General features: G+C 40.1%; 1 protein-coding gene across 5 annotated transcripts in view; it reads right to left on the reverse strand.

Annotated features, from left to right (window-relative positions):
• Positions 1-593: 593 nt before the first annotated feature.
• Positions 594-12,150, reverse strand: part of MKX (mohawk homeobox) — a 49,354-nt gene continuing 37,797 nt past the window's right edge. For 4 of the 5 annotated variants that reach the window (XM_049798367.1, XM_049798364.1, XM_049798366.1 and 1 more), the window contains 2 exons: positions 3,326-3,359; positions 594-3,181 (listed from right to left, as the gene is read on the reverse strand). In XM_049798367.1, the coding sequence (XP_049654324.1) occupies positions 2,995-3,181; positions 3,326-3,359 (221 nt within the window). In that variant the 3' untranslated portion in view covers positions 594-2,994. The remainder of the gene's footprint in view (positions 3,182-3,325; positions 3,360-12,150) is intronic. The other variant, XM_049798368.1, reaches the window with a different exon arrangement.

A 12,150-nucleotide genomic window follows, 5' to 3' on the forward strand; every position in this document is an offset into this window, starting at 1 on the left:
CTCCCATGCAACTGCAGGAACTTTGCTGAGGCATAAAAGTTAGGGGGCTAGTTGCACTGGGCTCTCATTACTATGAGCACTGAACTTCTAGATGGTCTAATTGCATCTCCTTCTCCAGCAAGGCTCCACAGCCAGAGTGTATCCATACATGGTACTGTAAAGAACTGTAGCCTGTACTCAGAAAAAACCCTAAATGACCAACGTCTTTCCCAGCTTATAGACCTTCTCCAGTGATTTGAGACAGTGATTAGCTATGGCTTCCCTCTGCACTCCTCCAATGTGGAGGTCCTATAAGCATCATGCCATGTTGTCATTAGCAGTCATTAGCCTAAACTTGCTGAACAGTCATTTTCATCAGGGATGTGCTAAACTACTTCATGTAACTGTGCACCACAAGGTGTATTAATCAAAAGACTAGCATTCCTGGTTTGTCTTTGCCTATCACATGCTTGTATCCCAGTATAGAGAAACCCTGACTATAACAGGAAACCAGAAATGCAAATGACTAAGGACAGATAAATGAATATTTAATTCAAACCAGTAAGACGTTGTTTGCAGTTATTTATTTTACTAAAATGGTTACATATGTTGAAACAAAGAAGAGCAATAGTAATAATGTTTGTTTTTCCAATATCATAAATAATTATTGAGTCTTCATTAGCTGTTGGCTCAGCACTGATCATGATTTTTGTTATTTAAAAAAAGACACACACATAATTCATTAGAATTTGTGTTTTCAGAAAACTCTAAAGCAGCAGTAGAAAAAAAATAAATTAAAGGAAATGGTAACAAGAAATTATGCCAAGTATTTCTTAAATTTAAAACCCACTTGATGTGTTTTACAGATTATTCTTTGTGCTTTGATCATTTAAAAAAAGAACCATGAACAAGTTGTTTATACAATGGCTTGTCTTCTCCAGTTTTACTCCAGAGAAGTCCCCAAAAGTACCTTTTTTACATGAAAAATTTTGTTGTCATTTATACAGACAAAACCACTGAATATTTCTAACAGAAAAGTTTGTCAAAACCATCAATTTATTGTCACAAAATATTTAATACCAGAATAACTTATAATAGTATGAACAAAAGTGAAGTATTAACTCTCTGCTATTAGTTAGAAACTCACATTATTATGTCAAAATCCAGTAAAGTATCAAAAATTAATGTCATGGAATCTTAGACATATAATGATGCAAGTCAGTAAAACATACTTCAACTGTTCATACAGTCATGACATACATTTCTTGCTTGGCACTTTAAGTCAATGCAAATCAGCAATTTAGAAAACAAAGTAAAAATATATATGTACAAAATATTTTCATATCAAATCATTTTCATTGTACACTAAATAAACCCAACAACATGTTATGTTACATCAAGAAGTTTCCTAAGAAGTCACACCAAGGCTGATATTTGCGATGTATATTGACTATTTTAGTGCAACTGGAACAGCCTCTACTTGCAAGTTAGTTTCATCATTAGCACAGTCCTGCTTCCATTGAAGTGGGAGTTCTGCCATTAAACTCAGTGGGAGCAGGACTAAAGTCTTGTCTTGTTCATTGATGGCTCACCGAAAAGAGAAACAAGGAAAAGGGTAAGTAGAAAAAAACCTGACAGGATACTCACAGGAAAAAATCCAAATCCTAGCAACAATCAGCTCTTTTCCAGTTCTCTGTAACTGATTCAGTATAAATTGGTTTTGGCTTTGCCACTGTTTATTCAAGCACTGTAAACCTCATTAGACTATTGTTACATGACTTAATAACTTGTACACCTCCCAATAAAACTTAAAAATAAACCTGGTTTTATGCTAGTTATTACGCTCAATAGCAGTCAAGTTTAGAGACATAACGTTTAATACATGGTTTATTATCTACTTAAAACCCTCCCACTTTAAATGCTGAGATTTTTCAATGTTTCATTTCCCATTTGTGTTTCTAGTTTGGGCTTTGATAGTTTACATTATAGCTTTTTCTCACTGAAATGTGACCTGTCAATCAACCGTCCTCATTTATGCAGTACCTACAAAATAAAAATGTTTAAACCACATTAAAGTAATAAGTTCCACCATGGAAACTTTTTTTTGAGCTCCATTGCAAATAATAAATGGCACTATAGATTTATTTTTGTACAAGAAGGAATCAATTTTACTTCCATCAAAACTTCAGTAAGTCACTAGCAAAGCTTTAAAATTATAGACATTCAACTTGAATTTACAGCTAGTCTGGCTAGAACCTTCTCAACTAGAAATCTTTAATGAGCAACACAGCTGGGAGCATAGGTATAAGTTCAAAATAATCTGAACAATTAACTTATTTCCTAAATTTGTGTGTTCTAGAGTATTGCACTTTTCAAAGGAATGATTTTGGTATTTTAATATACTGCATATACAGGTAAGAAACATGCATAACAACCTCATTGTCACTTTGACAAAACATACTGTACAATTTTTATAACACTGTTGATTAAAAAGAGAGAGAGAAAAATGATGTAACAATTTCATTAAGACTCGTCAATTTGTACAAGTCAAATAAGCACAACTCTCCAGGGCCTCCAGCAGTAATGTGTTTAGCCCTAGGCTGCCTAAGCCCACTTGGAATAATATACAAAGTTTAAGCATTATGGCATTGTCATTTTGAGGCATAATACTGTTGTACTATGCCCACGTTATAGCTTATTTTTTGAAAGCAAGGCACTTACTGTAATAGCAATGCAAACATCTTATGCGCACTTTGATTAACATAAAATAAGTTAATGTTTTGATAAAAACAGTTTTTTTATAATTTACATGCCTTTTATAGAAGCAATTGAACATTTCATTTAATACAATGAAAACGTCTGAGTCAGAAAGAACATTATTTTTTTAAACTGACCATACTGTTAAAGGGGGCCTATTTTCCACATTTGCCTCATATCTGTGAATCTGATTTTGCTGAAAACCAATCCTGCGAGGAAAATGTCCATTTGACAGGAAAAAGAAAAAGGACCCATCTCTTAAAACTGCTGAACTAATGGCACTTTAACAGTCTTTACTTCTGATATATGTGATGATTTCTGAATGATGCAGCTGGTAGTTCCCTGCAGTTTATCCTTTCCCTGGGCAAGGTTCGTTAGGGCCATAGCTGCGTTGATCTCCTTCCAGTATGTTTCATCTTTGCTGTTTCCTTTTCTGTTAGCTGCGCTAGATTCAAGCAATAACAAATATTTACACATACAGCTTACACAGCTATGTGATGTCAGGACAACCATAATAATATATATTATTACAATATATAATTTATTATTATTATTATTATTATTGAAAACTGTGAAACCCCTTACTCACCTTTCACACTTATTTGGTCCATTCTCCAGAGTTTCTGAAAACAGGAAAAAAAAAAAGATGTCTATTTTCTTTTAATAGTTTTTAAAACAAGCAAGTTCATGGAATAGGCACATGGAAAAATAACCAAAGATTAATTCCAAAACTGATACCAGATTTCCAAATAAAATCTTTGTTTGGACACATATAAAGGGCCAGCTTCATGCAAGTGTCTGTCTGGAGAAATCTACACTGAGCGTGGAGCAGGGAACATGTCAAAAAAAAAATGCTGTGGGGAGGTTCCCGAAACACAACCTTACAGAAATAGGCTTTGGTGAGGCAGAACCTCACTAAGCCTCACCAGAACCGCACTGGCAGAACCGGTGCAGAACCCTGCCCGGCGCATCCCACACCAGCCTATGTCTGGGAAAAGGTTATCTTGCCAATAGTGAGAATAAAGCTGGTCTTGGAGGTTCACCCACATTTTGCAGGGTGATAGAGCTAGTTTTTCAAAACATCCCAAGGATGTAAGGAATTGCAAAACCTAAAAATAAAAATCGGCTTCATTGCCCTTCAGTGAATGCCTTCTTGTATGCACTAAAAATAGGACTTTCACCCATGCACACACGATGTATGTGGTTTTTAATGCGCCCCTTGCCCAGGCTGCAACTCAGTCAGAGGCAGGCTGAGAAGGCTACAAGTAACAAGCACACCTGGTTAACAGCCTTCAAAGATGAAATTGCATCACAGGCATAAACTACACTTTCCCATCAAGAGTCACATTTGTTCATTCATTAAGTCCTCACGTCGCAGAGAAGCCAGAAATATTTACCAGGCAGAAATGTATAAGGTTTATTCAGTGGGCTTGCTATCCTGACACAGAAACGCATTATAGAGGAGTGAGAAGCTGATGCCTAACTGCAATACTTATGGAGAACGAGTCAAACAAAAGAAAGACCAACAGCATGAACACTAATGGCTACAAGACCCAAAAAGCCCCTAAACGCAGCACAGATCTCATACAGTAATGCACCTCCTTATGAGCCTAGATTCCCAGGTAAAAATCAACCTTATTGTTGGATTTCCATCAGATTATTAATTAAAAGTTGATCTTTTCTTTAAACAGAGCTTCCAGTGGAATAGGTCTCAAAGCTCATTGCAGCCCTTGGTAGGTCTCCACTTGCGAGCGACTTTGCCCACCACAGACCAGCAGCCTGTTTTCTCATACAGCCAACCCGCGTCAAACAACTCGGCCCAGCCGCGCTCCCAGCACTTGGAGGTGATCACTGAAGACCACAGTCTCACCAAAGAAATGGAGGGAGACCAGCTCTGATTTCAGAGGTCAGGTGTTTGCCAAGCTATTTGATTTAGCAGACCTCCATCCTTTCACAAAACAGCTTTATAAATAAATGTCCACAAGTGACCAAGGTTTACATTTTGTTCCAAAAGAGCACATCTTAATCAGTATCTCTCAAGGTCTCCTAGATCAATTCTTGAATGGGATTCAGGAGGGGGAAGTTCAATCTATGCAGAAGAGAGGGAACCAAGGAAAAAAGAACCATTTGATCCAGAGATCACTGAATGACACCAAAAGTCTCCTTCATGCTGTACTTGGCTACAAGTAATTTTTTAGCCCTGCTTCATTTTTTTTTTCTTAATAGAGACAATTTTAAAGAGAAGGTTTAGGGCTGAATAGGTCAGTAGGTATAGAAATGGAAATGGCAAGTAATAGAGAATGTCGTTGCCAGAGCAAACCTGGATATAAATACACCTCTCAAGCATCTGTCAGTTTCTTTTGCTATTGGAAAATATTTCCTATGAACAAAAAAATTGCTTGTACAAACTTCTGAGGAAAGTAGGTGTGAATGGTGACACACATTCCAATTCCAGCGTTTATTTGAAGGAGTATTTGCAAATATTTTTTACTGGTGTTTAGCCAGCTCTGAAAGAAAGCAGCTTGCCCATGGTATATAAAGCAGTAGCAAAGCTAAAAAATAAAATCCAGGAGCAAAGAGCTACCCATTCTTTAATTTGCTGAAGATTTTTCCTGAATTACAAGTCTTTTTTTTAATCCATTCAGTTCTTATGTTTTTTCAAACTATTTATGTCAAAGAAACTTGAAACTGGGTTATAAGAAAACCATCATTAATAATTTGCAAAGCTCTTGCTAATAACTGCTGTAAAAGCATGTTAGTACAATGAAGTCTGAAAATCCATCATTTCAAAGCACAGGCCCCCTTTTTCTTGCCAAAAATCTTTTTCTGCTATACCAAACCTCTGACAGCATATCCCAGTTTGCACTACCATAGCATCCAAGCAGTTCACATCTGTCTGAACAGCCCCTAGTGAAGGAAATAAATATTACTATCATTTTTTGGATGGGGATAGCCACCTTGAGAGAGAGACGAAGACCAGTCCCCATGCTCTCCTTGACATCTTGCTGGTCAAACCAACTTGATCCAACTCAAAAAGAAGAGTAGGGTTCACCTCACTTGCCATGAATCTGCCATCTAAGTCATATAACTTTATCTAGGCTAGTTGTCCAGCCTCCATTCACAAACAACAGAGATGCCCTCCAAGAAGTGGTTTCAGCCCACTTATCTAACACCGCAGTCCAACATCCCTCAGTGCTGCTGCAAAACCAGACCACGAAGCCTTCCTCTATGTCCATCTCCTCCCACTGTTTCCCTTTGGGCAGCATTATCATCCATGTGGATATGCTGTGAGCTGGATGATGGCAGGACCGTATCTCTCCTTTGGAGACTAAACTGGTGGTGTAACTACAGCCTTAACTGCTTAGCTCAGCCTGGAAGAAATCCAGTCTGGCCATGTCTGGCTCTTCACTGACAAGAGAGGGAACACAGATGACAAAATTTATCGAATTTAAAAAAAAGAAAGGTCAATCTTGCCCGACATTTTGCTTTTTCTTCATCTTTTGCCATCTACCTGCTCTATGCCCTACTACTAATTGAAGCTTTTGATGATTAAAGCTTTTGGTATTTGGCATATCTGCACAACAATTGCAAAGTTGTTTCACCTGTAAAAGCAACATTTTAGTGAGACTGTTTCATGAATATAATCAAAGAACAGCATTCTCAGTATGGAAAGTGTTTGGTTTCTTGACCATCACACAACATGTTCCTAGATTTCTTCTCTGAGGCAATGAGGAAATGGCACTGGGACTGGGTAACATCTCTGGAAATGGTGACAGAAGGAATGGAAAAATCATGCAGCGTACTGAATGCCACTGAGTAGCCTCAGTCTCTCCAGAAAAAGTGTGGTCCTCTCACTAGTTGGATGAAGGCAGGCTGTCACACAAATTTCAACCCCTACAGACTTGTCAAGCTTAGGTCAATGTGTCAAATGACTCCAGAGAAAGCCAACGGTGATGCATTATTATATTCCACGCTGTTCCCAAGACTTATTTGATAGGGTGTATGCTCAAGTTTATCAACAGAATGCCACTGGCCAGCACAAGTAACTTTCCTAAACAAACTACAGTTGTGCTCAATAGCAGATTTATTAATTGAAACCCAAAAAGAAGCTGCTGCTGAACGTGGTTTGTTCTGCCTCAGAAAGCAATGTGCTTCTTGTGAAAAGGTGTTGGTAGGCTTTCAGCATATACTGAGATCCTATAGTAAGTCTCTTTAATATTAAATACCAGAAACATCTTTTTGTTACAAGATTGGAAATAATCTAAAACTGTGGTCATTTGCTCTACAACTGGAAAGTTTTAAGCACCATGAAAATGGAAATTCAGTCATTTATAATTAGGGATTGTCATTTATACTTCACTTTCTGGTGCTTCGTTCTGCTCCCAGTTGCAAGCATCCAAAGAATCAGCTTTTGCCTGGCCAGGAATGTCTCATTCTGCTCTCACCATCCGCCCAAAGAAACCAGCAAGGCGGGATATTTGTTCCCTCTTGTTTATAATAGGAAGTCACTATAAATCACTTACCAATGGAATCCTGTATACCTTTCCATTAGTATGAGTTTTCAGTACACAGTTTACTGTAGCACGCAGTGCCAGGAGTGTAGTCACCAGACAATACCAGCTTTGTGATACAGTATGGTATTTTTCAGGACTCACATAATTATTAATAATATATGTAGCATATATTATTTTTTTTTCACCACAAAATTTCTTCATAAATATTCACTGGCTGATCCTGACAGCTCTCTTGCAAGGTAGCCTGCAGTACCATTTTAGCAGAGATGGAAATGAGTCTCAGAAGTCCAAAGACAACATGCCTAGGCAATACTTTGACCATTTCAAAAGCATTTAAGAGCAGAATTTTCCAGGATTTCTCCTATATTTAAAATGTTTTCTTTTGTTCTTCTGCTATCAGAAAGGCCCACCAAAAGAAAATATACCCTACCGTTCTTGCAGGCAAACCATTCTTAAGCTGGACAATGGCATCACTTACCTCCAGTACATTGCCATTACACCTGACTGTTGTCAAAACAATATAAAAATAATTCACAAGAAGATATACATCTAAGGACATACACAGTGCCCTTTTACATACTGCATCCAGTATTAGAGAAGAAAGCCAGAGCATAAACGCTGTAGCACATATGCCTACTCCAATTTACAACATACAAAGGCTCTCTGGCTACATGGTGCTTGCGGCACATTCGAATATTTCAGAACAATTCAAACCCTTACCGTTCGCCGAGTCCAGACTAATAATTTTTATATACTTGGATGACTTCAGGGGTGTGCTAAGCAATGTTAATTATGGTTACGTTTTATTCTTTGGATCTAAGAATTCTGACCCAAGAATATCACACGTGTGTGGTGATGAACTGACTTCACCTAAAGGCCCTGCCGGGAACAGAAAAGGAAAGACTGACCACTTACGTAGGACCAAGAAGCATCCGCGTTGCTCCCCTGCTCGGTGTTACATACAGCTCAAGCTGAACTGCAACAACTGGCTTAAACCCCTGCTTTGTGTTATCAGGTAACACTGACAAAGAAAAGATGGCTTGAAACCAAGAGGGGAAAGAACGTGTGAATGAGGGAATGAGACAGAGAGGAAAGGGTACAGAACATTATGTAGTGGGGAAAAAATGGACATGGAAGTCAAGACACAGTAGGTCAGTCCCACATGACCATGGTATTTCTTGAAGCTACTTAAACATGTACAGATTCCTGATGAATTACACACCTTCTATTCTAGCTCAAAACGGAGGGAAAAAAAGAACTGCTGGCCCCAAATGGTGAACACTATAAAATATTTGTTAGTTCAATAAAAGGTCCTGTATAACTTATCTTCATTTTAAAATTGGCAATGTTATTCAGCTGTTTCTCTCGCTGCCTCCTGAACTTTCTTTTGTTGCTTTTGGAGACTCTGGCTTAACATGTGTTGACCAGCATTTTCAAAACAAGCAAGAGGAGGAAAAAGAGGGAGGAACAGGAAATAAATGGGGGCAGCTGAATGAAAAATGAAGTTTACATGTGTGAGTAAATTAGTGGTGAGATGAGTATTTTGGTAGGTCACACACACACACCTGGACTCTAGTATTTTCCAAGCCGCAATTTCAGGGCATATACAACTTTCAGCTCTCTGGTTCTCCAAGAACAAAACTGGGTTAACTGGAGTTAATATCCCTGTACTCCTCCACATTGACACAGCTCCTTTTCTCCCAGAGGATCCCAAAGTAAACCACGAATCATACAACATCACTAACCTTCACCCGCACCTGGGGAGGGAAGGTGGCTCAGCCCAGGCTGCTCGGCAGCACAAGGGCCCAAAGCACCAGGCCAGGCCCTTTCCTCTTACAAGAAATGTCATTTAATCTTGATGCAAAGACCACAGCATCTTTTGAAAAACCCCAGCACAGCAAACCTCAGCTCCTCTAGCTTGAATTGGAGGAAGCAGGAGTTGCCCTTCCCATGCTGACACTTCCAGGACTCCCATTTTGAGCCTGATGAGAACAGACAAATGAGTTTCAGAACGTGGATACTGCTCAGCCAGCAGCCCACATCGCAAAGGCTTTCTACACACAGGCAGGACTCATCCAATCCAGCACAGAAACTCTTAAAACCCTTTTCCTTTTGCACCATCCTCTCAGGTTTCCTCAGGGACATCAGACCTATTAAGGATGAATTATGGAGAAGCGCAGACAGGAAAGCTCACGCTGGACGAGACTCCAAACCGCAGAGTCTCCTACGGAAATGTTCCCCAAACTCGCCCCCGTGGCTGACCTCCTGCAGACCCCGGGCCACCTCCACAGGGGATGCGCCCAGTGTTGTCCCTCCTGCCAGAGCAGGTCCTGGACTGGGCAGGTCTGCGTGAAACTGCCCGGTCGGGGCTGGCAGTGCCTGTGCAGCAGAGCCTTTCGCTGGGGGGATGAAAGTCCCCGCTGGAGTTTCAGATGACCTGTGGCTGCAGACGCGGCGAGGCAGCGTGACCTGGGAGTGTGCAGGATACCAGTCACAGCTGGTCCGATCTCAGGGGGGTACCGGGTTTCTACTGACAAAGATTTATTGCCATGTCCTTTTGTTGGGTGGGAGGAAGAAAGCTGTCAGAAACTTGCAGGAACGAGCTCTGGGCCCCGGCTCTAGAGACAATTCCTTTTCAGCAAAGCTTTCATTTACCACTGCTCGCTCTTTCTTCCAGGAGGAGGTTATGGAGCAGCTTGTAATGAAGTCACCCCCACAACCCCGCTGCCTCACTCCTTTGGCTTCACAGTGACACCAAGTACAACAACTGACCTGTCATCAGCTGTTACGTCCTTTCAGATGAACAAACTGCATAATGACAATTTATGTTCACAGTGACAGCTACAGTGAATATTTTTCCCTGTTCTCCCAGTGCTTTTTTTTCCAGGAACAGCTTTAGCCCTGGCCTGATCTCTTCTATTAAGACCCGTAGGTTGCATCTTGCCAATGTTGGAAATATCCCTTTGCCATCACGCCTCTGACCAAGCCTTTTCAGGGAAATGTTTCTTTGAAATTTGCTTCTTGCACCAAAACATCAGATATAAGCTTTAACTGTGAGGGACTGGTACCACTCAAGTTTTTTCCTGAATACCTGGGAACTGGAAAACTTTTTTTCCCTGTGCAGCCTTCAGCCTGCTGAAGTGGGAGTAGGCATCTAGTTACATTTTAATACATGTGATTTTTATAAAATGAGTGTACATGCCCACAGAGACTGGGATAGGTGTATTTTATAAACCATAAAAGAGAATTGAGTTTGCAAGTCTGTATTAACATTTGCATTAATAAGTGCACTAAAAGCCCCACATAATAGTAGGCATGGTGCAAATGGTCTTACAGTCTTGGGCTATGCACCTGCATGTAAGAATTTATGAGTTAGCAAACTAGATACAAACCTGGTGTAAATCACTTCATTGTTCGGGCTGTCATGGCTGGCTCTAAATTTCCCATGACCAGTGACAGTGTGTTCTCCTTGGTGAGATGCAGGGCACTGTGTGAGACTTGTTTTCTTAGCCAGACTTTAGTAGCTTATAATGGGAGTCGGGGCTGTGTAGTGTTGGAGGCAAGCTGTTAACAAACTGCTGGTTATATAGTAGTATTTTCTTTTCAAGTTTCCTGCAAAGCTGACTGAAATAAAATCTTTCCTCATTGAGTTGGCATGTAATTAATAGCGTAATGTTGTCAGATTCCTTGGTGATAGTCTCCCACATGCATTTCATAATGGATAAACAAATATCTGACCTAGGCTTCACTTTTTTTCAGTGTTATTTAGAAAGGGATTTACAGCACGTGCTGTGCTGACTGGAAGGATGAAGTAGTTGGCCCTCCTATTGCAAACCGTTATGGGTTAACAGTGAAAACCAAGTTAGGCAGCAGGGAAGGGGGAGGGTGAAATAAAGAAAAGAGGAGAAAGAAGAGGAAGAAAAAAAAGAAATAAGGGAAAGGGATGGGAGATGTTAAAGAAAAAGGAAATAAGAAAATGGCAAATGAAGATTCATGAGGAGAAAGAAGAGTAAGGAGTATGAAGGGAGAAAACTTACCACTGTGTTAATTTTCTTTATTTTTAATATAAAAATATCCTTTTCCCACCCAGGAATCTCGCTGTTGTGCAGGCAGGCACGTTCAGGCTTTCATTCTGGATCTAAAAAGTTTAATTGGGAGCTCTTAAAGCCTAAAATAAGGCTTTAAAAGTAAAAAGCTAAAGTCAAATGCAGCCAGGGTAAGCACTATTACACTCCAGCCCGATTGTTTTTCATTAAAAAAGCGGGGTGAAAGGGAGGGTTTCAAAGCCATATTTCAACCCTAGGCTGACACTACAGCAGTAAAATCTGATTTTGTTATGCTAGTTGGCTGTGGGTTTGGGAGCAGACCCTACATATGTGGTGTAACGTTATGATATGAATGCGTACACACAGGATATTTTCAGAAGCCTCCAGCAGAATTCGGAGAAACGTGCCCCCTGGTTCCTGTGGCCCCGCTCGCAGAAGCCAGCTCCTCTCCTGCCCCTGGGAGCCAAGCGGGCTCAGACATGGCATATGCTGCACAAAGGCAATTTAAATTACAAGGTGCTGTATTTTCAGGCAAGTGGAGGAACTTCTAAGTGAATGCCAGAACTGATTTCCAGGGTGTGTTTAGCCAGCAGTATGGAGTAAAGAATGGGTAAGTCTGTCAGGGAGAGGAAATTCACTGTTTCTTTCACTTGCCTGTAAGATAAAGAAGAGACTGAAAATATGACCTTTTTAAACATAGCTACTTCCATCCACTCCATCCAGGGGTACTGGGATGTGCACAATACTCATGTCCAACTACTAAACCCCAGGTGCCTAAGTTATGTCCCAAACTTATTGTGCTCTCTGCAATCACATGCATAAAAACCCAAGCAACGTGTAAGGAAGTACATAAG

The sequence above is a fragment of the Accipiter gentilis genome, chromosome 4, assembly GCF_929443795.1.
Source record: "Accipiter gentilis chromosome 4, bAccGen1.1, whole genome shotgun sequence".
NCBI lineage: Eukaryota > Metazoa > Chordata > Aves > Accipitriformes > Accipitridae > Astur > Astur gentilis.